Source organism: Lasioglossum baleicum, chromosome 12 (assembly GCF_051020765.1).
Source record: "Lasioglossum baleicum chromosome 12, iyLasBale1, whole genome shotgun sequence".
Lineage (NCBI taxonomy): Eukaryota > Metazoa > Arthropoda > Insecta > Hymenoptera > Halictidae > Lasioglossum > Lasioglossum baleicum.
The window spans coordinates 925,216-952,512 of record NC_134940.1 but is presented as its reverse complement, the minus strand read 5'-3'; the positions used below and the strand labels follow the sequence as shown (position 1 = coordinate 952,512).

Sequence of the window (27,297 nt, the reverse complement as noted above, 5' to 3'; positions counted from 1 at the left end):
TCCAAATTGTAATATTCCAATATTCCAATATCATTTTCAATATTTCAAGTACTATTTAAAACTATTAATGAGTTTTAACAACAAAATATTTTAAATAGAAAACTAAATTTTGACAAATAAGATAAGATTATAGCAAGCTTGCTATAAATGTCGAAAACTCGAGTCTGGCCAGATATGAGACATTCAATTTTCAGGAAACACTATTCTATGATGACGAACGGAGAAAAGGGAAGTGAAGCTCGAGGGCTTCGGTCGCCGTGGAATGGAGTGAAACATTGTAACATGATACGGGTCGGGTCGGGTATATCGGTGTGAGACTACTAATCAAACAACAAAGCTTAATTATTTATCATTACTTTTTTATAGGATTTTCCTTAACATATTTGGTGAATTTTGTTTCTCTTTATGAAAATGATACCAAAATTATATAATTCCGATGATATTTGCTTATGCAATGAGCGACGCAAGTTTCGGACACAATGAAGGACAGCGTCGGGAAAAAAAGAGACGCGGGAAGTCCTTATTCTTTTAAGATTTCGACTTCGACTTCGTCTGCTAGCTCTTCGCCTCGTCGCACAATGTACTCATAAATGAATCATGTTTCAGGAAGTGGTTCAGTTCAGAATGAAATAAAATAATGTTACACGCACATTTTTAAATAGCGTCATACATGGTGCAAGAAATATTCGTATAGAGTCAAATAGAATTATTTTTTTAGATATCTTCGTACGAAATACTGCCTCTAAATAACATTGTATGGATAGGAGCCGTCGAAAATTAGTTTAATTAGTTAATACTTTTATCTTGTTACTACCTCTACTTTAATAATTGCAGTCAATAATGCTGTCGAGCATTACAAGTATGGGATAAATAAGTAAAAAAATTAATTTTCTGTTTCCTACTAAGGATCTTAATAAGAACGATTGAATTTTGTCATTACACAACATAACAAAATATTTTTTAAGAATCATTATTTTATATATAACGCAATAATGTTCAAATTACTTTTAAATTCCAATACATTTGTAGAATATTACGTAGTAATTACTTCCATTTTTCCTACATCTATAAACTATCGATTATATTGTAAACAATTATTACAATGGTGATAATAACGGAAATAAGAATACAATAAGAGAATTATACATATACATATAGTATTATAAGGCAATTACAGAATGGGTAATGTCAGCATTCTACTATATCATTCTTCTTCAACTTGACGAATATCTCGTCGATTGTGGAACTTTTAGCGCTGTGGTATATCAGATCACTGTAACTTTCACGTTATCCCCGCGCCCGTTGCGCCCGGTTACCGGGCTCGCCGAATAGCACAGGGGCTGGCAGTCTTTAATAGTATCTCGTCGGTGCTCTGACAACAATCGCCTAATTAGTTCCCTTGATTGCCGTGACCGATAACGCGGCCACATGGGACATTAATGGACGCCTGATGATGTAGCACCATACGATTTTAGAAATCGAATTTCACAGTCACAGCTCAGCACAATCCAACTGGGTAACACTCATAGATACGCCCGTTGTATATCCGCATCCGTATGCAAATTCTTATAATTCTGCACCTTATCTAACTTCTCCAAAAACTCTGTCTTTTCTCTAGCGATGTGACATGCGTCCGCACTTCGAGAGAGAGAGAGAGAGAGAGAGAGAGAGAGAGAGAGAGAGAGAGAGAGAACTTCAAAGCAACGCGAAAAGCGAAATGGAATTGAACAAAATAGATAATCAGAAACACGTTCAACACGTATATGCTTTTAAAAAATATTGTGCCACAGCAACGCGTGGTGGGGGAAAGCTAGTATATTATATAAAACACAATTAAATTAAACATAATGAAGTATTTGAACGTTTATTCGACGTATTTCACTTGACGAACGATCACCCGACGCGACGTATCGCTGCGATTGTCGCTGGCACTCCTTGTAAGCAATCCGTGACTATAATGTAATTTAAATTAGATATATATTTTCCATGATTATATTTTCATTTACACAGGAAGTAAGGTAGGTATTTAATCTTTTTAATTTACTTCTCATCAACGAATTCTTTAATTTCTGGTGACACCTTATTCTTATTTTTATCACCAGAATTTGAGATAAATTGAAAAATATCCTTAAAGATTGGTGCAAAAGTGGTGTCTCTCCGTCTTTAATGCTTGTTTAAACATGTTTAGACAATCATAATGTATTAATATTCGATATCACTGTATTCAGGAGTGTCTGTAGAATCTTTTGCTGTAAAGAACAATTCAATATCTTTTATAATAACATCACAATATTTGTTTAAAGTTGAAAAATACGTTTTTTTTCAATGTTATGTTTCTCAAAAACTGTGCGTGTAGGAGAAAAATTAAGGGCAGATTCGGAATCAGCGCAAAAAACTCTATAAGACCCACCCAACAGTATATTGGAAACATAAAAAAATTGAAATTTGTTGGACAGTGTAATTATAGGAGAAAGGTAAAAATTTTTGGTCCCTTAAAGTAAAGAGTAGCCAAATTTTTGGAAAAATTACAAGTTGTTGAAATTGCAGAGAAAATGCTAAAAGTTGTATTTTGTAACTTTTTTATGTAGGTTTTTATGGAAAATTTATAAAACACCTTTCGTAGATCTGTATCGATCAAACATGTTCTGAAATTTCATAAAAATCGGTCGGCGTTGCAATCAGCTACAAACATTTAGAAACGGTAAAAATCGTAGTTTTTCACGAGTTTCGGACCCTAACGGCAATAAATCATATTATATATTATGGACGTATTATGTATTATGGACGTATACATACCTGTATATTATGTACGTATTATGGAAAATTGTTAATTATTCTACTACATTCAAATTTTACAGATTTAGTTTTCTGTGACGGTTACAGAACCGATTTTCTTCGACTTTCCCACGAAAATCGTAGTCAATATCGTGTCTGGCAGGAAGCGTCCCTAGATAACAGAATCATATCTCAAGTCCCTTTTGACGAAGACCGAACTCTGGCTCGGTCTAATGGAAAATGACAAAAAACGAGAGTCTGGCACTACGCGACTTTAGATAATTAATAGACCACCCCACTCATTTTAGGGGTATATAAACCCGTGCATTTATGCACTTGTGGGCTAGTACTACGGTGGACACGTATCGCGTCACGTCGTACTGTATCTCGAAAAGTCAATTTCTAGTTAGATCGGGCTAAAATTTCCCTTTGAAACAACGTCAACCATACAGATTCCGCGAGCTCGGTATAAAATCTGTTAGGCATTTCTTTATGATTGATTCGAGACCCCCGCATTGCCAGTGCGTTACAACCGAGCACTTAGTTAGGTAATTACTCAATTCTATTTTTCTTTGATTCATTTCTTTCGCGACATTTATACAACTGTATCATACTTCTTTAATTAGAATATATATATATATATATATATATATATATATATATATATTTGTGTTCTTTGGTAAATTCGTGTAAAGTCACTAAACCCATTGTTATCGTTCCTGTATCCTAATCGAATAATATTGAACGTTCCCACACGATTCAATCTAACCGCTCGGATTGTATCAATTAGATTATACTTGTTACGAGGCCCACTAACAATTCCTATCAAAATCATTCAACCAGAGATTTATCCAACCTAGCGGCTCCCTGACAATCGTATCAGGTTCGTCCGCATCCTAACGGCTCCCTGACAATCGTATCAGGTTCGTCCGTGCCTTTATCCAACCTCCCAGCGTTGATGCATTGGGTTCGTCCGCGCTGTTCTACTGCCGCCTAGCAGTCCACAGATTGCACCTCAGGTTCACCTTCGATCATCGCATCCAGTGGCTCCCCAATTACGCTTCTGTTTACAAGTCACGCTTAGTGGGTTCCCCTTCCATACGTCCGAGCTAGGTCACGGCTCTGAGAGCGCACGGAAGCAGCTTGGGAGCACGGGAGCCGCTCTGAGAGCAAAGAGCAAATCTTGTAGGTTTCGTTCGGCAAAATGCGTGACGTAGGATGTCACACAAATGTGTAACGGAAGTTGTATCATGGGGTAGGGGTAGGTAGTGGTATCATCTCCGATTTTTTAAAATAATAACTAAACGTGTGATTTTAATTGCAAATAATAACTAAACTTTTTATTTAAATACAATTTTATTTTTTATTTGCAAATAAAAGATTATTTATTATTTAGATTTAGGTGGAAATCAAATAAATAGTTTTTGGTCTTCTCTCATTTCGTGTATTTTGTGCGCCGCGCCGACGCGACACGCAACAGGGGGCTAAACCGACGAAATCTGTGTCAAAATCAAAGAACTTTCGATAGAAATGAGGTAGAGCGATGAAATTTTTTTTTATTAAAGCTGAAACTTTGCAGAATATGGGAAAAATAGAGAGATTATGGTACGAACGTTTTTAACCTTGAGAAAATTCGGTAAACATGTACAATTTCAAGAAATCGATTTTGCAATATCCTGAGGCCGTAGAAAAATTTTGAGACCAGATTTGAAATCAGCATGAAAAAATCTACAGGAAATGAGGCGTAGCATGTTAAAAAAAGATTTTTTCCGCACATGGTATTTAAAAAACTGCAATTTTCTTGAAATTGTGAAAGTTTAACGAATTTTCTCAAGGTTATAAAACGTTCGTACAATAATCTCCCTATTTTTCCCATGTTCTGCCAAGTTTCAGTTTTAATTTTTAAAAAATCTCATCGCTCTACCTCATTTCTATCGAAAGTTCTTTGAATTTGTCTCCGATTTGGACGAATGGTCCCACTGTGCGACGCCGGGAAAAGACATATAAATAAAGCTATGCACTCTTACTGGCATCTTGCATTTTCCCTTCCGCTTCAATCCCGGCCATTCCTTACAAATAAGTTGGTGAAAGTTCCCTAAAAAAATAATGAAAAATAAAGAAGTTTTGTAATTGGATTAGTAGTGGTTCACACCGATATACACGAGCCGAGATCAATCATTGCTGACCTGCGGCGCGGCGCACAGTGGGGTATTTGGCCTGAAAAAGTGGAAAAAACTATTGTAGCGTTATTTATAGGCTCAAGGTTATAATATTATATATCGTTGGATTCGCCTTAACATCAGCTACAACATTATGAAATCCAAAATACATTTTAGTATTTAAAAAATCAAATTTACCTCAATTTTTTGAAAAAAAAAATTTTGTTTAACTTTTATATGTTGAAATTTGTAGACGACTAAATACTGTTCCTCTTTTGTTGGAAACATTTTTTTCTCAGATTATCGAGAACCCCTGAAAAAGCGAGGCGATAGTGGAATATGTGCACTATTGTAACTTGAAAAGTATTTAAGAAAAAAATATTTTATTATAGCGTTTTGGAAAGCTCTGAAAACAAGCTACAAGAATATGCAATAAAAAATAGGGTTTTCTATTTAAGAAATTGAAGATGACCTTCGCGTGATTTTCAAACGACTATCCAAGGTCAAATCAATGACGCCATTTTATGGCCCCCTCGAAACCATACAACTTTTGTCAGAAACATTTTTTAACCAAAATGCTTAATTTCGAAGATATACGTCTGTTTCACTTTGAATGACTCACCCGGTATACATATTATAAGAACATTTTAAAATTATTACCATTAATTTTCATCTGAAAACACATCAGAAATTTCTACCTCGGATAATATTTCTTCTTCATTTGAGGCCAAGCGTAGCCTAACATGCAGGCGTACGCGAAACGCTGTTAAACGCTTAATACTAAATTAGCTATAAAATTTGAATCCGGACATATCCGGAATCAAACTTTGTTGGCTTATAATCACAAATCTTTACTGAATGTAATGACATCAAAAAGAGCACTCAATAAAGCTTTATACTATAAGAAAATTGTCAATAAAGTTTTGTCATTTTTAAAAAGCTTACAGAATGATTGGTAATATTCAAATATTAATAGCTATACTAATTTAGATGATAACACAAAATAAAATCTATGCGAAAGTGCTCTGTATACCTATTTGAACAACTTTTGTAATACAAGAATTTACAGAATTTTCCTTCAAACACTTGAAAATCGCCAATGAACAGACGCTGTCTTAGAGACTGTTTAAGAACGCCCAGCGCACCTTAAAATCTCTCGATTTTCGATGAAGTTTACTACTTCACGGGTGTACAAATAGAAAAAATAATATTGCAGCCTTATTCTTCAGACCTTTCTGCTTTATTTAATAAAATATGCGTTCCTGTGGAATGTTTATGGGAAGAAAAATTGTCCATCGAAACTGTTTTCAAAAGCGTTCTCGTGGAACAGGTATTTTAGAATCTGTATAATAAAAGTTTTACGGAAACAAGTTATACAGTAACGTTAATTAAGAAAGGCTCCATGAGAGGAATACAAACAAGCGTTGAACTGTGAACTGTCTTCATGAATACTACATTTAAATAACGAAATACCATTTAGAATATCAATTTAGCTGTGAAAATTGTTTAATATTAGTTTAAATCTTAACCACCATTCCAGTTTCTTGACATTTTACTGCCAAAGCGCATGACCAATGCTTAACATTCTACATTTAGAATAAATTACCTTGATGATTAGGCTTACTACCATGAAATGGTAATGGTTTAAAGAAATTTTAAGAATGGATATACAGGGTGTTCCAAAATGTTGATTTTCCTTGAAAGGGCTGATTCCTAAGGTCATTTGAAACAACTTTTTCCTTTACGAAAATGTTCACCGCGGCTTTGTTAAGGAATAATTAATGAAAAACACGGACCAATCAGAGCTCGGCTTCAACGGACGGATTCTCAACGCGATGTTGGCATTGGCCGAGCCGAAACTCGTCCGCTGGAGCCGCGTTCTAATTGGACCGTGGTTTTTCGTTAATAATTCCTTAACAAAGTTGTGGAGAACATTTTCGCAAAGGAACAAGTTAATTCAAATAACTTCAGAAATCACCCTCTTCAAGGATGCTACTACGACATTTTTGGGACACCCTGTATACTATTTCTTCAACTTTCTCTGGTTTTTATTTGCTGGAGATAGTCAATTTGGCAAGTGAGCAGCTCATATGTTCAAGAGTAGGTACTGAATATTTCGTATGGTGGTTGAGAATTTTTTAACCCGTAGCACTCGAGTGGTGATTCAGATTCGCCACTAAAGATTGCTATACCATTATTCAAAATATTGTTTACGTTATTAAATATGTCGGAATTTAATCAATTACTAAATATTTATATATTGTTTGCGGTATTATATTCAATTTCATATCCATCAAATGAAAAATATCATATACAGGGTGGTCATTTTTTATCTGAAGACATTGAAACATCTCGAGAACTATGCATCGGATCAAAACAAGTGGGTAATGAAAGTTGTTCGTCGTGAAGGGGGACATCCAATGATACCAAACTCGACACCCCACCGCCACCCCTTGGGGGTGGGGGTGGGTGAAGATAAAAAACTTAAATGGGAACCCCCGTTTTTCATTACAGATTTGGATTCTCCAGAAAAAACACACATTTGACCTAGGAGTTTTTGCATTTTGGTTCACAGATGGCGCTGTAATGAACAAAAATCAAAATGGGTAAAAAATCGTTGAAAATTGGGGATGGCACCCTCAGGGGGTGGCGGTGGGGGGTCGAGTTTGGTATCATTGAATGTCCCCCTTCGCGACGAACAACTTTCATTACCCACTTGTTTTGATCCGACGCATAGTTCTCGAGATATTTCAATGTCTTCAGATAAAATGACGAAGAAATGTTTAATTTTCCATTTAAAATAGCATCGAGTGCAAAGGGTTAATAGTGATGAACAAAATATCTGTTCATGTTACAGAAAAATTGATAAATATCTGTATATTTTAGAAGTGGACTGCAGATTTCTATGCAAAATTATACATTTTCCCAAGATGCTCGAAACAGTGTAGACTGTAGACATTTGTTCCTTTTCTTAATCATTTTATTCAGTCAGAAATAGTACACAACAGCATTCTTAGATTCTCTGAACATTTTCACTGTTCTGCATTTGATTCATTTTTTGATTCAAAATTTGTGCCTTTGTCCTATGAATTCTGATGTATTTGGTATGTAATCCAGTAGATTAGTACGCGGGCGGCTACAGATCGAAGTTTCGATCCTGTAGGATCAATGGTTCAGAAGCTATGCTTGCTTAAAGTTGAGCAATCTGCAGTGTTTTTGACAGGTAAGGGCGCCGCGCCGCACAGTGGGGTATTTGGCCAGTTTATCGCGCCAAAACTATTGCGACATTATTATTAGTGTGAAGGTCATACTATTATATATCGTTGAATTCGCGCGCGTCTTAACACCAGCTACAACACTATCAAATCAAAAATACAACTTAATGTTTAAAAAATCGAAGCGATCTTGTTTTTTTCTTTTAATCAAAATTTTTTTGAAGTTTTATATATTGAAGTTTATACCCATGTGAATACTGTTAATCTTTTATTTCGAACATTTTTTCGTCAAATTAAGAGAAATTACTATTGCAAACAAAATTCACGCGTTGCTGTGGTAAAGATTTGGTATGTATACATTATACATACATATGTATATGTATATGTAGAGTGATATATATCGCACAGAAAAGCTAAATATCTTTTGTGTTTGCACTTGTTTGCACCTACACTTTTATGGATTATGTAAAGCAATGTCTACTGATTAACCTCGCAAAAAACTAAAGAGCAGTTATTCGGAGAAAAAAAGTTATTACATGATATATATTAATTTTCTGAAAAAAATAAATCACTTTCGATTGTTTATTCTATCAAAACCACCGAAGAGAATAAAAAAAAGCCATGAAATTAATCTATACACCTTCCTTTACATCCTAGATTTGGTCCTATGTCGATTTTATACACTAAACTTGTGAAATAAATCATTTCTTTAACACAAGTTTTTCGACACTCCTCTTGGTACGAGAAATGTTACTTTCAAGTATCTAAATGTTACTAAATAGTACTCTCTATGGAAAAATATTATTGTAGATTACTCGCATATATATTCAGGTTCATGGGAAAAAAGTTTTAGTCATTTTGAACAAACTAAAAATATTGGCTTTTGGCGCGCTAAACTTGCCAAATATCATACTGTGCGCCGCCATATTGGTTTATTGGTTTGTAGTGACGTTTGCGCGCCGCTTACTGAGTTGGTTGAGATTAGATCGGAAGGGGGGGGGGGCGGCAAGGACCGGCGGTTCTGCTCGGTAAGCGGCTCGCGGTCGTCACTACAAACCAATATGGCGTCTTATCCTGAACCATTGATCCTACAGGATCGAAACTTCGATCTGCAGCCGCCCCGGATACAAATCTACTGGATTACATACCAAATACATCAGAATTTATAGGAGAAAGGCACAAATTTTGAATCCGGTAAAGTAAAGTTTACCCAATCTATTAATTAGTTTAATTCAAGTTAAAACTTTTACTTTCAAGAGTTTTGTTTTATTGTTCGCATTGGAACTTATGATATAAGAACTTTTTTTTTTAATGGTCTACGTTTCATATTTTAAACTAGGGGGTTATTGTTGCTCGCTCGCTTCGCTCGCTCGCGAGTAGGGTTGTTTTTGCTCGCTCGTTTCGCGAGCTCGCGAATAGGACTGCTCTTGCGAAAGGGTTAGTGGTACGCATGGCTAGTAGTACCTTAATTAATGTTTTTTTGATTTGGTGTGTGACTCTCCACGAGCCACACAAAGAACTTCCCGATTCGTTAGTTGCAGTATATTATTATCATTATTAAGTGTACGTTTTAAGAAGATTATACGTTTTCAGGGAAATTCAATAGTTTTCTACTTATCAAAATGTTTGCTATATGGCGTCGCATTAAACGAACATCGCAGGCTCGTTGCTCGCTTGGTTCCTTGTTATAGCATACTAATGTTGCAAAATAAATTGTCTTAATTAGTTTTTCGCAAACGATACAACTCATCATTATCCGGGTTTGCAGTATTGATCTTGGTTTTCTTCGATACTGTTAATTTAAATTGTCCCAAAATATATAAACCGCGCTCAATTTTGAAACTCTGCTCAGTCATACATACAACATTTGTAAAGTTCGCCTTTCTGATTTTTTAAAATCCAAACATACTTTCTCGTATGTTTGTCCCTGACTTTTATGAATCGTAATCGCTTCAGCAGGAACCACTGGAAATTGACTACGTGTGATTTGATATTTTTTCTCACTCGACATATTTACTTGATTCGATATTTTTATTATTGGTGTAAAATTTTGATCAATATTTGCATTTTTCATATAATCACGATAACGAGTTCTTACTTTCACTCCTACTCTGGCCAATTGAAAATCTAACCACAATATAGACGGAATTTTAGTATTTTCTTGAAAAGTAATAAATTTTAATATTCCGCATGTGTGCTCCATTAACCAATCTGTTTTCAACATCAATGTTATTAATCATTATCATATAGTTTATATTAATTTTCAATTTAATCTCAGTTAATAATTCGTTTTGAACTGATTGTTTTTTTAAAGATTGTAATATAAATTTTTTTTGTACTTTCATCGATATTCTTTGAAAATGTTTTCTCGGGAGTAGAGATGATTAACTCACTCTTGCATTGGGATAATTTTCGATTATTGTAAGCGGAAACATCATCGTAAGGTACAAAAAAAATTTTTTTTTTAAATTATTTTTTTAAATTTAAAAAAAAATCGAAAAAAAATTTTTTGTGTAATTACGTTTGTTTCTTCGGTGGAAACTTTCCGTTCTCTCGTATAAATTGCATTGTTGAATGAACTTCTTTCGAAAAAAACTAAAAAAACTAAAAAACAACTTGACCAAAATGGACCAAAATCTAATCAGCTCTAAGTTACGACGGGGCACATCGATTGCATCATTCATCATCCTGTTCGCGTTGTTACTTTTTCTGAAAACGTTAACGAAAAATTTGATTACATAGAAACGGCCATACGCACACACACACACACACACACACACACACACACACACACACACACACACACATACGAACATTTTGCTGAAAATAGTCTAAAATGACTGCAATGACCATGAAACGTGAAGATCTGCTAAAAAATCGATTTTCGATTTTCGGGGTCATTACAATAACTTCCCTATAAAATCGGGAAGTTAATAAAACCTATTAAAGAGATTCATATCTTTCTTGATCCTTTGTTAAAACTCTTGTGAACATTAAAACTACGTTCAGAATGCAAATTATTTAAAGCTGCAAATCTTCTCCGAGCTGTTCAATAATTGAAAATCTTCATAACTAAAAATCATCTAGAAGAATATGAACCATTCATGTAAAGAATAAGACTCGAAATTGGTTTGAAACTTTTGAAATGTGAGGAAAAATGTATCGGGAAAAGGATCAATCTTTTAGAAAGAATGAACTTCAAGGATGACTAAGCACATTACAATGTCCGATCAACTAAAACTTTTATAAAACATCTGTAATATCCACTAGGTGTCTCACACCGAATTTCTTAAGTTTCTAGACTATGAATTTTTATAAAATCCAATTACAGTATTCGCTCGCATAGTGTTACTTCTTTGACGTTTGCCGAACATAGAGAAGGATAGCGCGTAAATGACAAAGAGGTGTTCAGGTTATTTATATTTAATATGTATATTTGAATATAAAAGAGAAGGTACAGTTTACAATATGAAACATGGCCGCAGTGCGTGCTTTCTTTTTATAAAGAAGTCTTCTAACCAAGAAGACCATAGACTCTTCTGTAGGAAGACTAGAGCAGTGAATATAACGGCCAATCCGCGGCCGTTACGTCATACCAGATGGGGAATTCTCCGCATGTCTGGTTTCCCACAGACGCCATCTGTGTCGAGATGCGCCATCTATGTTTGGATGCGTCCTCACGCCATGAACAGAGCGCACACTTCAACAAGAGGTACTGAGGGTTCAGTTCTGATGCACAGTCCAGTCTGAGGCACAGTTCAAAAGGCTGCGTATCGATTAAAATGTCAATGCAAAAAGGAGTTTTTTATTTTGCATTCTTTTTTTACAGAACTTTTACCAACGTATTTGTGAGATATTTCTAATTAAAATGATTCTAAATACGGCATAATTTGATTTAAAGTGTGATCATAGCTCGTTATGTTATGATATACAGGGTGTCCCAAAATTCTTGAAAATCCCAAAAGGGGGTGGTTCCTGAGACCATTTCAAGCGACATTTTCCTTTGCAAAAATGTTATCCGCGGCTTTGTTTAGGAGTTATTAACGAAAAACACGGACCAATCAGAGGGCGCCCTGGCCCGGCGCGCCAAGCCGCGCCGGCAAGCGAGTGTCGCGGTACGCCGTGACATCGCATCGTGACGGCGCGGCGGCCCAGGGCGCGCTCTGATTGGTCCGTGTTTTTCGTTAATAACTCCTAAACAAAGCCGCAGTTGACTTTGGTGCAAAGGAAAATGTCTCTTAGAATGGTCTCAGGAACCACCCCCTTCCGGGATTTTCACGAATTTTGGGACACCCTGTATGTATAGGTAAATATACATAATAGAAACTCTGTCGAGTTTGATCTTTTATTAACCTTCCGGCAGACGCGCCCCAATTTATTACGGCGCACAGTGTGTCGAGTATATTATATGGACGATGATAAATGTTACATAAAAAATTAGGACAAATTGTGATTATTTAAAAAAAAATTGGTAATTATACAGAAAAGTACTGCCCACTTCGATTTTGATAAAATTTAAATATGTTAGAGATATTGACATTTTGAACAACTTTTTCCTTTTCCAATATAGGGGGCTCGCTTTTAGTTTTCGAGATATTTGCAAAAAACTATCGCGGATACTGTATTGAATTTTTCGTATTCCTGCACGCTCTGCTGCAACGTAAACCTGTTTCGGTGCGGCGTTTGTTTACATTTTGACTCTGTAGAGATGAGAGAGAAAACATGGTCTCACCACCAGATATAGGAATAGACCTGACACCTTATGGGACTTGGTGTCCATAGGAATCTGAAGTACCGACACCTTAAAATGCCAGTGATTTTAGCGTCCTCTACGCTTTAAGAACGGTGAATTCGAAAACTAGAACCAACACAAATCGGGTTCGACTGGTAAAACTTCTACAGCCAGTGCCGGATTAATCCAGCGCGGGGCCCGTAGCAAATTTAACCAGGAGGCCCTATGGTTTGCACAATAATATAATAAAACCCAATGAATGACCTTTTTTGTAGCAAAAATATCTGCGAACGATATGTCTACAGCGTTGTCAAGTCTAAAGTACGCAACGTTGTCCCATTATGAGTTTTCAATACATCCGAAAATCATCGGATGAGTGCAATTACGAAGAGGCTCTCTTCTGCCCGTTCATTGAGGGAGGGTTAAAAATGGTAACAGCATTTATTAATAATAATAATTAATAATAATTAATAATGACAATATAATATTAATAAATAACAAATACATTTTACGTCAATTTCTCCCCACCCAGCGAGGTAGCCAACATCCGTAATACTAGCGAGATTGTGCGAGTAGGTCGCCCAGTATTTAAATGTAATAAGAAAACTTTAAAAACAAACACATTAGGAAGGCGTAAAAAATAAAATTTTTCAATTTAAGAATTATATTAAATACACGTAATGCGAATGGAGTATAAAATTTTTTATTCGTGCTAATAAATGCTCCAAAATTTTGTTTTATCGGTAACATTGGGTGTTGACACTGAATGGTAACGGGGTGTTAGCACAGACGAGATATAGGAAATGGGGTGCTAGCAACCCAATACCGACGGACACCAAAATGCATTGGGTGTCAGGTCTATTCCTATATCTCGTCGGTGGTCTCACTCTGGTCATGTATATATGGGGTGAGCTTTCAATTTTGAAAGAATACTTCTGGATTTCCGTATGCGCGGCCCTCTCCGCCCCCCACCACCTAACCCAAACCAATTCTGATCTCATGATTTTTCCATTACTGGTTCAAATTCTGTATGACGGCTGTATGTAGGAGTAGTCTTTCAAAACTGAAAGCTCACCCTATATATGTATGGTCACAGAGTGAGACCCTGTTTTTTCTCTCATCTCTACAGCGTCAAAATGTAAACAAACGTCGCACCGAAACAGGCGTACGTTGCACCGCAACGTACAGGAATACGAAAAATTCAATACAATATTCGCGATAGTTTTTTGCAAATATCTCGAAAACTAAAAGCGAGCCCCCTATATTGGAAAACGAAAAAGCTGTTCAGAATGTGTTGCTGCATAACATATTTAAATTTCATCAAAATCGGAGTAGGCAGTACTTTTCTGTATAATTACCAAAAAATTTTGGGAGATTGAAGGTTGCATAATACTAAACACACCCCGTAAAAATCAAATTAAAAAACCAAATAGCTTGCGAGGGACGCATGTTTAAAAAAATGCACGGAGTTTGACAGTAAAGCTTCAGCCTCAATTTTAATAACAATGACAACAAGATTGTCAAACTCTAGAATCTGATAACTATTCCTAAAATTTACGTAATACGATTGTAATTTGTATGCTTTATTGTTATAAGTCAGTATAACACAGAGAACAAACATTTGCATTTGTCTAACATCCTTTATATGATAGTTATTTGATGATACAATGCTAACTTCTTTGGAGCTGTCCTTTCCCTATTCACAATCTTCCAGACCTGACTTTCCGTTTTTACGCCCTCCACCTCCTTTTCCCATTTTTTGCTCGCCTTTTTCTTTTTCTCTTCGTATAACCTCAGTATGCTCTTTTCTTCAACTTATACTCTGTTCCCTCTCCTCCCTCCCTTCTCTTCTCTACTCTACATTCCTCATCCCACCACCCTTTCCTCTTTACTTTTTCCTTTTTCCCCATCTCCCCTAGTACTTCCTTTATTTTTTCTTTCAACCCTTTCCAGTCTTCTTGAATTCCCTGTTCTCCACTTGCTCTCTTTCCAAAGCTTTCTCTAAATGCCTCTACACGCTGTTCTGACAATCTTCCGACACCCATCCTTTCCCTCTTCCCTCCCTCCCTCTCTTCTCTCCCTTCTCCCCCTTTATGCATACTGTTATGGGTAGATGATCCGATTCTATTTTGTCCCCAATCTCCATCTTTCCCACTCCTTCCCTTGTGTCGTCATTCACCATCGCGTAGTCTATGTATCACCGAATTCCCCCTCCTCCCTACATACGTTCACTCCCCTTCCTCATCCCTCTTCATATTCCCATTCAGGATTCCCCAACCTCTCTCTCCCAAATATTCGCACAATTACTTCCCTTCCCCATTTACCTTTTCATCCTTTGATCTCGTGCACCTCTATCCCCTCCCTCCCCCTCCTCTTCTATCTCACCCCATAATCACCCTTACCCCTTTTTCTTTCCCCTCTACCATTTCCCCATCTCTTCCAATTGTCTTTCCAAGTCTCCATTCACACATATTCCAATCATCCTCCACCATCCCCCCTCAATCTTCACACAATTTCATCATCATCATTCCCTCCCTCCCTTTCGGCTCCCCTCTCTCCATCTCTAACTCCTTCCTCACTCCCATTAACATGCCTCCCATTTGCCCTTCTCCTCCTTTCCTCTCTCTTTACCCACTGCGCTTCCCAAACGTACCCTCTTGGCAACCCATTCCTAATTTTATTACATCCCTTCTTCTTCGCCCACGTCTCCATCAGTACTATCGCCTCCCATTCCTCTATCCCTTTCCCAAATCTCCCCCTGATTCCTTCCTTATTCGTTTCCCTGTTCCTCCAACGATCTTTCCTCTATCTCATCCCATCTTTCCATCTTTCCATTTATCCATATCTTCACGTAGCCTATCTGAACGTTCCTCCCTTTCATTTTTTTCCCTCTCTGCCTCCCTTTCAATCTTCCATCTCGCCTTCCTCTCCTCCTCCGTCAGATCATCACTATCCTTTCCTTTTGACCCGTTAGCTTTTTCTTCCCCTTCATTACTTTCCTTCTATTTTCCCTGACAACTAATTTAAACCAGTACCATCCCTCTCCTATCCTTTCCTAACTTCCCTATCTTTTTTGCCTCTCTTATTCCCTCGTCTTTTAATTCCATCTTCTCCGACACTCTCTTGACCTCCTCTTCCAGATTTTCTCCTTCCACCTTTATCTGCCTTATAATTACATTATTATTTTTCTCCTCTCTTTCCCTCTTATTCTGCTTCATTTTCATCCTACTTAGTCTTCTCCTATTCTCCTCCATTATTTCTCCCCTATCCACCCTTTCTCCCTTCCCTTTTCTTCCCACCTCTGCCTCTCCCCTATCCATCCTTCTGCCTTTTCTATCTTTCCCTCTATTCTCCCATCCTCTTCTCTATTCTTTCTCTCCGTTCCTCATCCTCGCTCCTCTCCCTCCTCCACATTTTTCCATCGCCTCCCTCCACTCCTCTATCATCCTTACCCTTTCCTCCCTTGCTTCTCTTACCTCTTCCATCATCTTTTTTCTTTCCTCCTTACCTTCCCTCACCTCTTCCCACAACCTCTTTCTTTCCTCTAACATCTGATTAAATATTTCCTCTCCTCCGCTTTCGGCTCCTCCCTCCTATTTCCTATTTTCCTTCGGCGATCTCATCACTAACGTGCTCTTTTTTAATACTATCCCTTCCACAACGTCTTCTCCACTTCCCTCCCCCCTGCTTCCCTTCCCCTTTTTCTACTCCCTATACTATCTATACTATTCCATGCACTCAATCCATCCCTACCTAATCTTTCCATATTCCACATTTTCCCTATTTTTCCCTTAACCACCTTCTTCCCACCCATTCCCTCACCCTTTCCTTCCCCCCCCCCTCCACTCATTCGCTCTGCTCTACTCCTCTTTCCTTCTTCTACCTTCTCCTTTATCACCTACCTTCTTTTCGAATTTGCCGCTTTTCTAGTCTACCTCTGTCTCCCACTAGATCGCGCTATCTATCACTCCTTTTCTTCCTTACCGCGCGTGTCCACTTTTTTTTGTCGTATGAAAATGCGTTACGCATACCCCGGCACTCTGGGGGGAAGCCGGGGTCATGTGGGGGCTCCCTCGGGAAGGGGGTCGCAACACTTCCCAGCTAAACATTCATCCCGCGAGATGTTTAAAAACGTTTTGTGAATTCGTGTGGCTCACTTTGGCATGGAACCGAAAAATAGAAAGCCAAAAATTTTACGATGGAGGTATTCTACAAACTTACAAAATTTGGAAAATGTCTTCTAGAAGTTTTGAGTTATCATGTCGACTAAGAAATTTCAAACTTTATGGCAATACGTATTTATTAATCTTCAAAAAATATAGACGAAGTATTCTCTGCAAAAATAATGGTTTTGATTTCATAAAATTAATTATTAAAGCCGATCGAAATCGAAGAATCGTAATTATTTTCAATCTATACGAGTGTAATTAACGCCTGTAGAATTATAGAGTAAACGATAAATATTGAGAATAGAGAAGCATTTAAAAAGTTAAATTAAAAAATAGGAAACAATTTTTCTTTTAATGTAAGAATTTTCGTTTTTGTACAGTTGCAAAATAAGTAGTTACATATTGAATGTCCGGTTTTGGAATGCAATTTTTATAAAGCGTTTTGATCAAGGAATACTAATGTTACAGTCTGTTGTACATCATTTTAAGGTAAATACAAAGCTGATCTTCAATTTTTTTATTTAGATATTTAATTTTACTTTCAATTACAGTTTATTTCAATGTCAATAAAAACAATTTGACTACTCTTTTTATATGAGTGAATAAATATTTTAACTATAGCATTAAGCGATGTTTGGTCAAAACGTGGCGTTAAATGGCCGCACCATTGAAGACCGTGGACGACCGAAAAATGAAATTTTTACCATAATAAAATAAGAAAACTTCGTTGACAGAATGTGTTGATGAACATTTTTAACAGTAGCAATCTTTTCAGAGAGTAGCCAATTTATAAAAGTAATATGTAAAGTAACTTTAGAATTATGTTTACAACGTCGGAATAAGGCACAAACGAAAGTACGAAAGGTAATGAGACTTTTTGAAAGTTTTAATGTTGGAGAACTTCTCGAGGCACCGGGAGAGAGAAGATTTAGTTGCCTTCCACATTAAATGGATTAAAAAGTAGCTTTTAGTGGTTCGTTTGATCGAAAGTAATAGCACTTTCCCGATAATTCGAGAACGTCTGTATAACAGAGAACTCGCGAGGCGGGTGCAGTTTCGTATAGGGTTTAGCGTAACAACTGCTAGCGGAACGCAACAGTTGATTGGCCGTACTCTAACAGAGTACGTGAATTACAGGTGATCAGAATGCTGTTCGTAATTGTGCTGGAGTTCTTCATCTGTTGGGCACCGCTGCACGTGATCAATACCTGGCACTTTTTCACCCCAGAATTGGTGTTTTCTGTGGTCGGAAGTACAGGCATTAGCCTGGTCCAGTTACTCGCCTATGTTTCCAGTTGCTGCAATCCCATCACATACTGTTTTATGAACAGAAAGTTTCGACAAGCTTTCCTGGACCTTTTCAACTGTCATCGCTGTTGGAGGTAATCGATAACGACTTCTATCTCGCTTGTCTTGCACGCATCCGCTTTTATCGTTGAACTTTGATCACTCGACTGCGAATCTTTATAAAAACAGGACACCTAAATATCTCCTCTATCTCTGAAAATACAAAAAATGTTTCTAACGTAATCTAAATGGTTTCAAAAGACGAATCAGATGGAAGAATCGTTTTTTATAAATTGTAACTTTTTAATCGTTTTTTCAAGGTCACTCGTGCTTTTTTACATATATACACACATTTTTTGTTGTTGTATGTTATAGCAAACATTATTCTGCATTCATCCATGTTTAATAGCACAACCTTGAAATGACCGTGATCTCTAAAATTTGCTAATTAATGCAGAACTTACTTTCAGCGACATTTCAGATTTCAACGGTAACAGAAATTCGACCATGAACTTGAACTTGTAATAAACACATTGTATCATTCCTCTGTGTACATAGAGAGTGACAGAGATATGTATTTAAGAGTTTGCTCACTGCTAGATTTCTCAGTGTATCGACAAGCGATTCATAATGCGTTATTCGGAACAGGAGAAAATTCAAATGGTTTTAATTTACGGTGAAACTCGAGAGTGTCTAAGAGAAGCAATACGAATTTACAAAGACAGATCTCCAGATCGTTCTTGTCCATCACGTTCTGCATACTCAAGTATTGTTAAAACATTTTGTGAGACTGGCAGTGTCAACAGAAACATTCGTGTGAAACGTAAGACTGTTACTCGTGAAGCAAATGTGAACAATTTCATCACTAAAGTTAATCAAAACTCGCATGTTAGTATAAGGCAACTTGGACGTGAAACCGGTGTTAGTGTGACAAGCATATTCCGGATTCTTCATTCACAAAAATTTCATCCTTTCCATTTATCTCTTCACCAAGAGCTCTATGGAAGAGACTTTGAAAACCGCGTACACTTTTCTCAATGGGGTATACGGAAATATGAAAGTGATGATATATTTTTCCAAACAGTATTGTTTACGGATGAAGCATCCTTTACAAATCATGGTCAGGTGAACCTCGAGAACATTGGTCGGTTGAAAATCCACGATGCGTTAGACAACTCTATAAGCAGAGCCCATGAACCATAAATGTCTAGTGTATATTCTATCAGGTTTATTAGAAGATGTACCATTTAGGGACCGTCTAGTATTATGGTATCAACACGATGGGTGTCCAGCGCACTTTTCCCATATTGCAACACGTGTCCTCAACGAAAAATTCCCAAATCGTTGGATTGAATGCAATGGACCTGTATCATCCGATCTCACCCCACTTGATTTGTTCTTATGGAGGACATTGAAGGGTACGGTTTATAAAGGGCAGCCCACGACGCGACGCCAGAAAATATGAAGGAACGAATAATTGCTGCATGTGCTGATATGAAACCTGAAATCATCGGAAGAGCCGTACAATCTGTCGTTTTTCGCCTCACGAAATGTATCACAACGGAAGGACATCATTTCGAACATTTATTGCAGTAATAAATGTGATTATTTACAAATTCAAGTTCATGGACGAATTTCTATTACCGTTGAAATCTGAAATGTCGCTGAAAGTAAGTTCTGCATTAATTATAAAATTTTAGAATAGACGGTCATTTCAAGGTCGTGCTATTAAACATGGATGAATAATGGTTGCTATAACATACAACAACAAAAAATGTGTGTATACAGGGTGTTCCAAAATTCGTGAACTTCCCGAAAGGGGGTGGTTCCTGAGACCACTACAAGCGACATTTCCCTTTGGAAAAATGTTATCCGCGGCTTTGTTTAGGAGTTATTAACGAAAAACACGGACCCATCAGAGCGCGTCGGCGCAACTCGCGTCTAGGTCGCGCTCTGATTGATCCGTGTTTTTCGTTAATAACTCCTAAACAAAGCCGCGGATAACATTTTTCCAAAGGAAAATGTCGCTTGAAATGGTCGCAGGAACCACCTCCTTTCGGGAAGTTCACGAATTTTGGAACACCCTGTATATGTAAAAAAACACGCGTGACCTTGAAAAAATCATTAAGAAATTAGAATTTATAAAAAACGATTCTTCCATCTGATTCGTCTTTTGAAACCATTTAGAGTACGTTAGAAACATTTTTTGTATTTCCAGAGCTAGAGGAGATATTTAGGTGTCCTGTTTTAGACGAAACACCCTGTATGTTGGTATCGAATCAATTATATACTACACATTTAAGTATTGTATAAGGTGTTACATCGGGAAAACTTTACTTTACCGGACTCAAAATTTGTGCCTTTCTCCTATAAATTATGATGTATTTGGTATGTAATCCAGTAGATAAGTACCCGGGACGGTTGCAGATTGAAGTTTCGATCCTGTAGGATCAATGGTTCAGGAGTTATGCTTGCTTAAAGTTGTGTACCCTGCAGAGTTTTTGACAGGTAAGGGCGCCGCCATATTGGTTTGTAGTGACGACCGCGAGCCGCTTACCTTGCCGCCTCTCCCCACGACCTAATCACCAACCAATTATTTAGCGGCTCTGCTCGGTAAGCGATGCGCGACACTACTAACCAACATAGTGGCGCCCTTACCTGTGAAAAACACTGAAAAATGCACAACTTTTTAAGCAAGCATAACTTCTGAACAATTGATCCTACAGAATCGAAACTGCGATCTGCAGCCGCCTCGGGTACAAATCTACTAGATTACATACCAAATACATCATAATTTATAGGAGCAAGACATAAATTTTGAGTCCGGTAAAGTAAAGGGCAGCCGTTACATCAATTTCATATCCACAAAATGAAAAAAATTATATGTATATGTAGAATCGAATTATTCAAAGCCGGAAGAAATGTTTAATTTTCGAGTTAAAATAGCTTCGAGTGCAAAGAGTTAATAAATGTAAAATTGTGTCCTACATATGCATGCAGGGTGTCTCACTTATGTGTGACCCCTAGTAGAGGATATCTTCTTTAATTTCGACAAGGTAAACAATTTTTTATGTGTAATTTGAATGGTATTTGGTGTGAATGAACGGTATTTTCTCATAGTTCTCAAGGTCATCGATGTTTTTCTTTTAAATTACTATATTATATCTTTTCGTGTCCATCATGTAATGTACAGGGTGTAACAAAATTTAGTGTCATGGTTTTGGCAGATGGTTGTACACCTTGTTAAAAGAAATTGACGCAAAATTGAATTTGACCTTGAATTTCAAGGTCAAATTTTTTATGCTTGTATCGCATTCTACTCATCATGGGGGCCAAACTTGTCAAAGGAACCATAGGTCGCAACTCAACCGTTCTCTTATAAAAGAATATTAAATGTTTTAACGTCGTCTTTCGTTCTTTGAGTTGAAAACCATCATGGTTTATGGCTGTTAACAATCGTCCTTGAACAGTGGCTTCGATTTGGCCACCATTATTTTGTAAACGGAACGGATGTCAACAAATAGAGGACAGTAAAGCCGCGTAAACCCAAAAGAGGATGAGCACGAGCAAGTGCAATTATATACTCCTCTTTCCTCCAATGAATACGAGATCGGACTGCCCTCCGATGTCCAGGAGTAATAGCAAATTCAAAATCTTGAAAACGTTGGTCCAATCTTTGAAAATCCCTTCTGTCTGTCACATTCCTACGATTTCCTTGTCCGGTATTAATTAAATATTCTATATTGCGAGCTAAGATGTAATTTCCAAATGCTTCATCAATAGCATGAAGCACCTGACGCACGTTATAACGACGAACGTTATAATTTCTTTTTCTACTTTGCATAACTGACGTCTAACACTCACTTCACGTAAGACCAGAAAAGACTTTGATTATTATTGGTAGTGGTCATCTGAAAGTTGTGATATTTACTGTCCTTTATTTGTTGACATCCGTTCCGTTTACAAAATAATGGTGGCCAAATCGAAGCCGCTGTTCAATGACGATTGCTAACAGCCATACGCCATGATAGTTCTCAACTCAAGAAACGGAACACGACATTAAAACATTTAACATTCTTTTATAAGAGAACGGTTGAGTTGCGACCTATGGTTCCTTTGACAAGTTTGGTCTCCATGGTGAGTAGAATGCGATACAAGCATAAAAAAATTTGACCTTGAATCTCAAGGTCAAAGTCAATTTTGCGGCCATTTCTTTTAACAAATCTCCATCGATCCGAAGGTGTACAACTATCTGCCAAAACCATGACACTAAATTTTGTTACACCCTGTACAAATACAGAAAATAAAAGTAATACATACATTGAAAATTTCATGATCAGCCTATCTCGATATTTTTTGTGTTACGAAAGACATTTTCTACAGATTTCCAGGTGTTGGAATTTCTCGCAATGCCTGCATTCTCCCTACAAATAAAATTTAAGTTTGACCTTCAACTTCGAAGTTGAACAATCTTTAAACACGGAATACTTTTGAACCAGTGGATTCCAAACATTAAAATTTGGATTTTCGACATTTTCTCATCAAAATCTATAAGATTACAGAAACAAAAGTTAGAAATTTCTGGTTTCCTCAGGTGAAGTTCAGCCTTGTTGTGGTTCAATTCACACAATGTGTCGCCGCAGAAGGCAATTCCCTTGCAAATTTTATGATCAATCCATCTTGATATACTTTTTGTCCTACGAAAGGCACTTTCTACAAACGAAATTTAAGTTTGACTTTTATCTTCGGAGTTCAAGGTCATTTGAAAGTCTTGTCACAGACACACATATTTGAATATATGCTTTTATGTGGTGCAACACGAAAATATATGTAGCAATTTAAAAAAGAAACATCGATGACCTTGAAAACTACGAGGAAAACAACCCCTACGGGGTCACACTTAAACGAGACACCCATAAATTTATACAGAACTGTACAAATTGAGTCAGAAAATATAGTTCCACTTGGCGGAAAAATCGTTAGAGTCATTCCATACTTTGATGCGAAAAAATCTGTGCAGCATGCAAATATCTGGTACACAGACGCAGCATTCGGGATTAATGATTTACCTAAACCTTTTTTTTCATACACCCCGGGCTTGCTATACGTATCTAGTGTGTATGCACCATTTAAATGGGATATTTTGAAAGCGTTTTGAAAAGTGTTTGATTAACATTCGCCGGTATTTCATATGAGCTTTAATCAAAATACCGCTCGCGCATCAGCAAGGGCAGTAGTCTCCTTTTTTTCGTGAAGATCTATGTGTTTAAATTTCAGAGTAGGGTGCAGAAACGACGACGTCGCTATGACGTCGACGAGGAACGCAATACAAGTTGGAAACGACAGCGAGCTGAGCGAAAATGAATCTACAATCTTCCTCGAAGAGATTTCGCTTGTGCCTAAATTCGGTAATACACTTTAATTGTCTATTAATATTGTATGTATTACTTTCGTCACGCATTGTTCATCTGTTTGTCGACTGCGTTTGAGTGTGTCAGGTCAACGCATAAGTAATCGGGCTTCTCATCTTGCAAGCGGAGTCACCAGATTAAGACTTGTCACCCCACTCTACAGTACGCATCAGAAGTTTAGGCGCACCATATTATTGTAACAAAAGCGTACCCCCTGATGAATCTTCTATTGATTAATTTTATCGTATGTTTAGAATACTTTGAGAAATTATAATTACTACTAAAACTATTCATGTATACAGGATAGTCCACGCAACTTGTTCACCCTCAATAACTTCCGAAGTATGCATTGTATGAAAAGAACGTTTTCTAGAAAAGTTGTATGGTTTGAAGGAATACATTATGTAATTCGTATACTTCTTTTGTAAGTGGAGGCATTTCGGTGATTTGTAGGTCAACTTCGTTTTTTTAAATGGAATGCTATATTTTTCATGCCAGACCATCGAAGAGCGTTAAATTTTGAGTAAAAAGGTACTGAAATTTGTTAGCTGTAAACCTATTAGTTAACGAATAGTTTCACTTTGTTTCTTGAAATCGGTCTGTGCCTGATATCAAGTAAGACAGTGATGAGCAACCCGCAGGCCCGCTAGCAAACTGCGTGCTGCCCGCCGGAATCCGGTGCTGCGCGACGCCTCGCCGCACGGTGGCCCAGTGATGCCAGAATGAGCGCCGAACTCTCGCCGAGCATGTACTCTCCTCCTACCCTTTCCACTATTCCATTCCAGCACCGTGTGCAGGCGCACTAGGGTGGACCTAAGCTATACTTGGCGAAAAATTTTTATCGAGATACAAAGCACGACGCCCCCCAGAAAGGTTCTCTTTGGTGAGAAAAAAATTTGGGCAAAGTTTGAGATCGATCGAAAAAAAGGATCACGTGGCGCATTTAAATTGAAAATTTTGAAAATTTTGAAATTCATCGTAACTATAAAGTATTATATATAGTTGGATTTGTAATTTTTTTAAAAATAAGAATATGGAAAAATTATATGACCTTAATTAAAAAAAAATAACGATGACCTTGAAATTTCGAAAATTTGATTTTCAAAAAAATTTTTTTTGTACCATTATATTTACCATATTGAACAGTGCAACTTTTTCCTCTGACATTTTTTCGGATAACCACAAATAACAGAGATATGTAATTTTGTATTGTACTATTGTACTATATATGTGAATGAATATTTTGAATATATTCTACAGAGAATAGTAATAAGGAACTATTTCTTATATTCTAATGTAAGAGTATCCGCTTTTAGGATGGGAAGGACAGACCGGGTCACCAAATTATACGCCGATCAACGGTGAAGCCGCTCGCCAAGAATGCATTTTATTAAATGAACAGACAAACAATACAAAATCTAGAGAGAGAATCCAAACTTGACAACAGTCACTGGAAGAACGGGTCCTCAGACCCGAAGTGGCTGTAAGGACCCGCGCTGCCAGCGTATTTTATGACGCAACCCCTCTGGGTTTTCCTGAGAGGGAGGTAGCTGTGTGGTTCGCCTGTGCTGCGGACCCTCGACGTTCGATTTACATGTTTTTCGTTATTGTCGTTTTCGTTGCGTCAGGATATTGCTGGCGGTAATCTTTTACCATTTGCAGTACCAACTGCTTTTCTTCCTTATTGCGAGCTAAAATTTGATTATAATCCTGCATTACCTTAACGGCTCTTTCTGCCGAATCATTGACCAGTGACCACAGGTAAAGCCTTAACTATATCTAAACCTAGTTTGTAAGATTCTTCATCTTGCCAAACTATTGGATCTTTTTTAAAAAATTCTGTCCATATATTAAATCGAATAAAAAAGTTTCGACTTTCGTCCGATATAAAACTTGAAATGTCCTCTTCCATGTAATCGGCCACATTAGTTGGTAAAATGACGAATTTTTTATAATAATCGCCGCTACTAGTATTGCTCAACGCCTGCACCATTCGCTTTTTTGTTTCTATCGAAACGTCATTATCAAAGAATGATAACGCAGCATTCTCTAGTGTTAAATACCATAAGTGTCTGCAAAATTTATCTAACGTTATATGACTGATAACCTTATCTATTTCCTTATACTTATATAAGGATTTTATAAAAATCAAATCCTGCTGCGGAGCCTTCGTCGGGAGAGGAGCTTCTATCCATGCTTTCAAATATACATTTGCGATAAATATACAAATGTCGCGAATTCCATTTTTCTCCTCCTCGCTTAATTCGAATTCTTCGCGAAATAAAAATATTTTCAAGCAACAAATACCTTTCGCCATCCACCGAACATGATGGTAAGCTCCAGGAGCTCTAAAATGATATTCGGAAAAGGTATTACCTAAAAATAGTAACACGAGTTCTATAAACTCGCGATAGTCTTCTCGTGGATGACGTATTTGCAGAGACTGTTTCGCAAAATTGATTAGCTATGGTACATTTTTAACTTCCCGATTTTATAGGGAAGTTATTGTAATGACCCCGAAAATCGAAAATCGATTTTTTAGCAGATCTTCACGTTTCATGGTCATTGCAGTCATTTTAGACTATTTTCAGCAAAATGTTCGTATGTGTGTGTGTGTGTATGTGTGTGCGTATGGCCGTTTCTATGTAATCAAATTTTTCGTTAACGTTTTCAGAAAAAGTAACAACGCGATCAGGATGATGAATGATGCAATCGATGTGCCCCGCTGTAACTTAGAGCTGATTAGATTTTGGTCCATTTTGGTCAAGTAGTTTTTTAGTTTTTTTAGTTTTTTTCGAAAGAAGTTCATTCAACAATGCAATTTATACGAGAGAACGGAAAGTTGTCACCGAAGGAACAAACGTAATTACACAAAAAAATTTTTTTCGATTTTTTTTAAATTAAAAAAAATTTTTAAAAAAATTTTTTTGTACCTTACGATGATGTTTCCGCTTACAATAATCGAAAATGATCCCAATGCAAGAGTGAGTTAATCATCTCTACTCCCGAGAATACATTTTCAAAGAATATCGATGAAAGTACAAAAAAAAATTTATATTACAATCTTTAAAAAACAATCAGTTCAAAACGAATTATTAACTGAGATTAAATTGAAAATTAATATAAACTATATGATAATTATTAATAGCATTGATGTTGAAAACGGATTGGTTAATGGAGCACACAAGCGGAATATTAAAATTTATTACTTTTCAAGAAAATACTAAAATTCCGTCTATATTGTGGTTAGATTTTCAATTGGCCAGAGTAGGAGTGAAAGTAAGAACTCGTTATCGTGATTATATGAAAAATGCAAATATTGATCAAAATTTAACACCAATAATAAAAATATCGAATCAAGTAAATATGTCGAGTGAGGAAAAATATCAAATCACACGTAGTCAATTTCCAGTGGTTCCTGCTGAAGCGATTACGATTCATAAAAGTCAGGGACAAACTTACGAGAAAGTATGTTTGGATTTTAAAAAATCAGAAAGGCGAACTTTACAAATGTTGTATGTAGCACTGAGCAGAGTTTCAAAATTGAGC

General features: G+C 36.9%; 1 protein-coding gene across 3 annotated transcripts in view; it reads left to right on the top strand.

Annotated features, from left to right (window-relative positions):
* LOC143214707 (cholecystokinin receptor type A) overlaps window positions 1–27,297 on the top strand; it is a 635,098-nt gene that overhangs the window by 591,232 nt on the left and 16,569 nt on the right. For all 3 annotated transcript variants that reach the window (XM_076436060.1, XM_076436058.1, XM_076436059.1), the window contains 2 exons: window positions 18,188–18,432; window positions 23,615–23,745. In XM_076436060.1, the coding sequence (XP_076292175.1) occupies window positions 18,188–18,432; window positions 23,615–23,745 (376 nt within the window). The remainder of the gene's footprint in view (window positions 1–18,187; window positions 18,433–23,614; window positions 23,746–27,297) is intronic.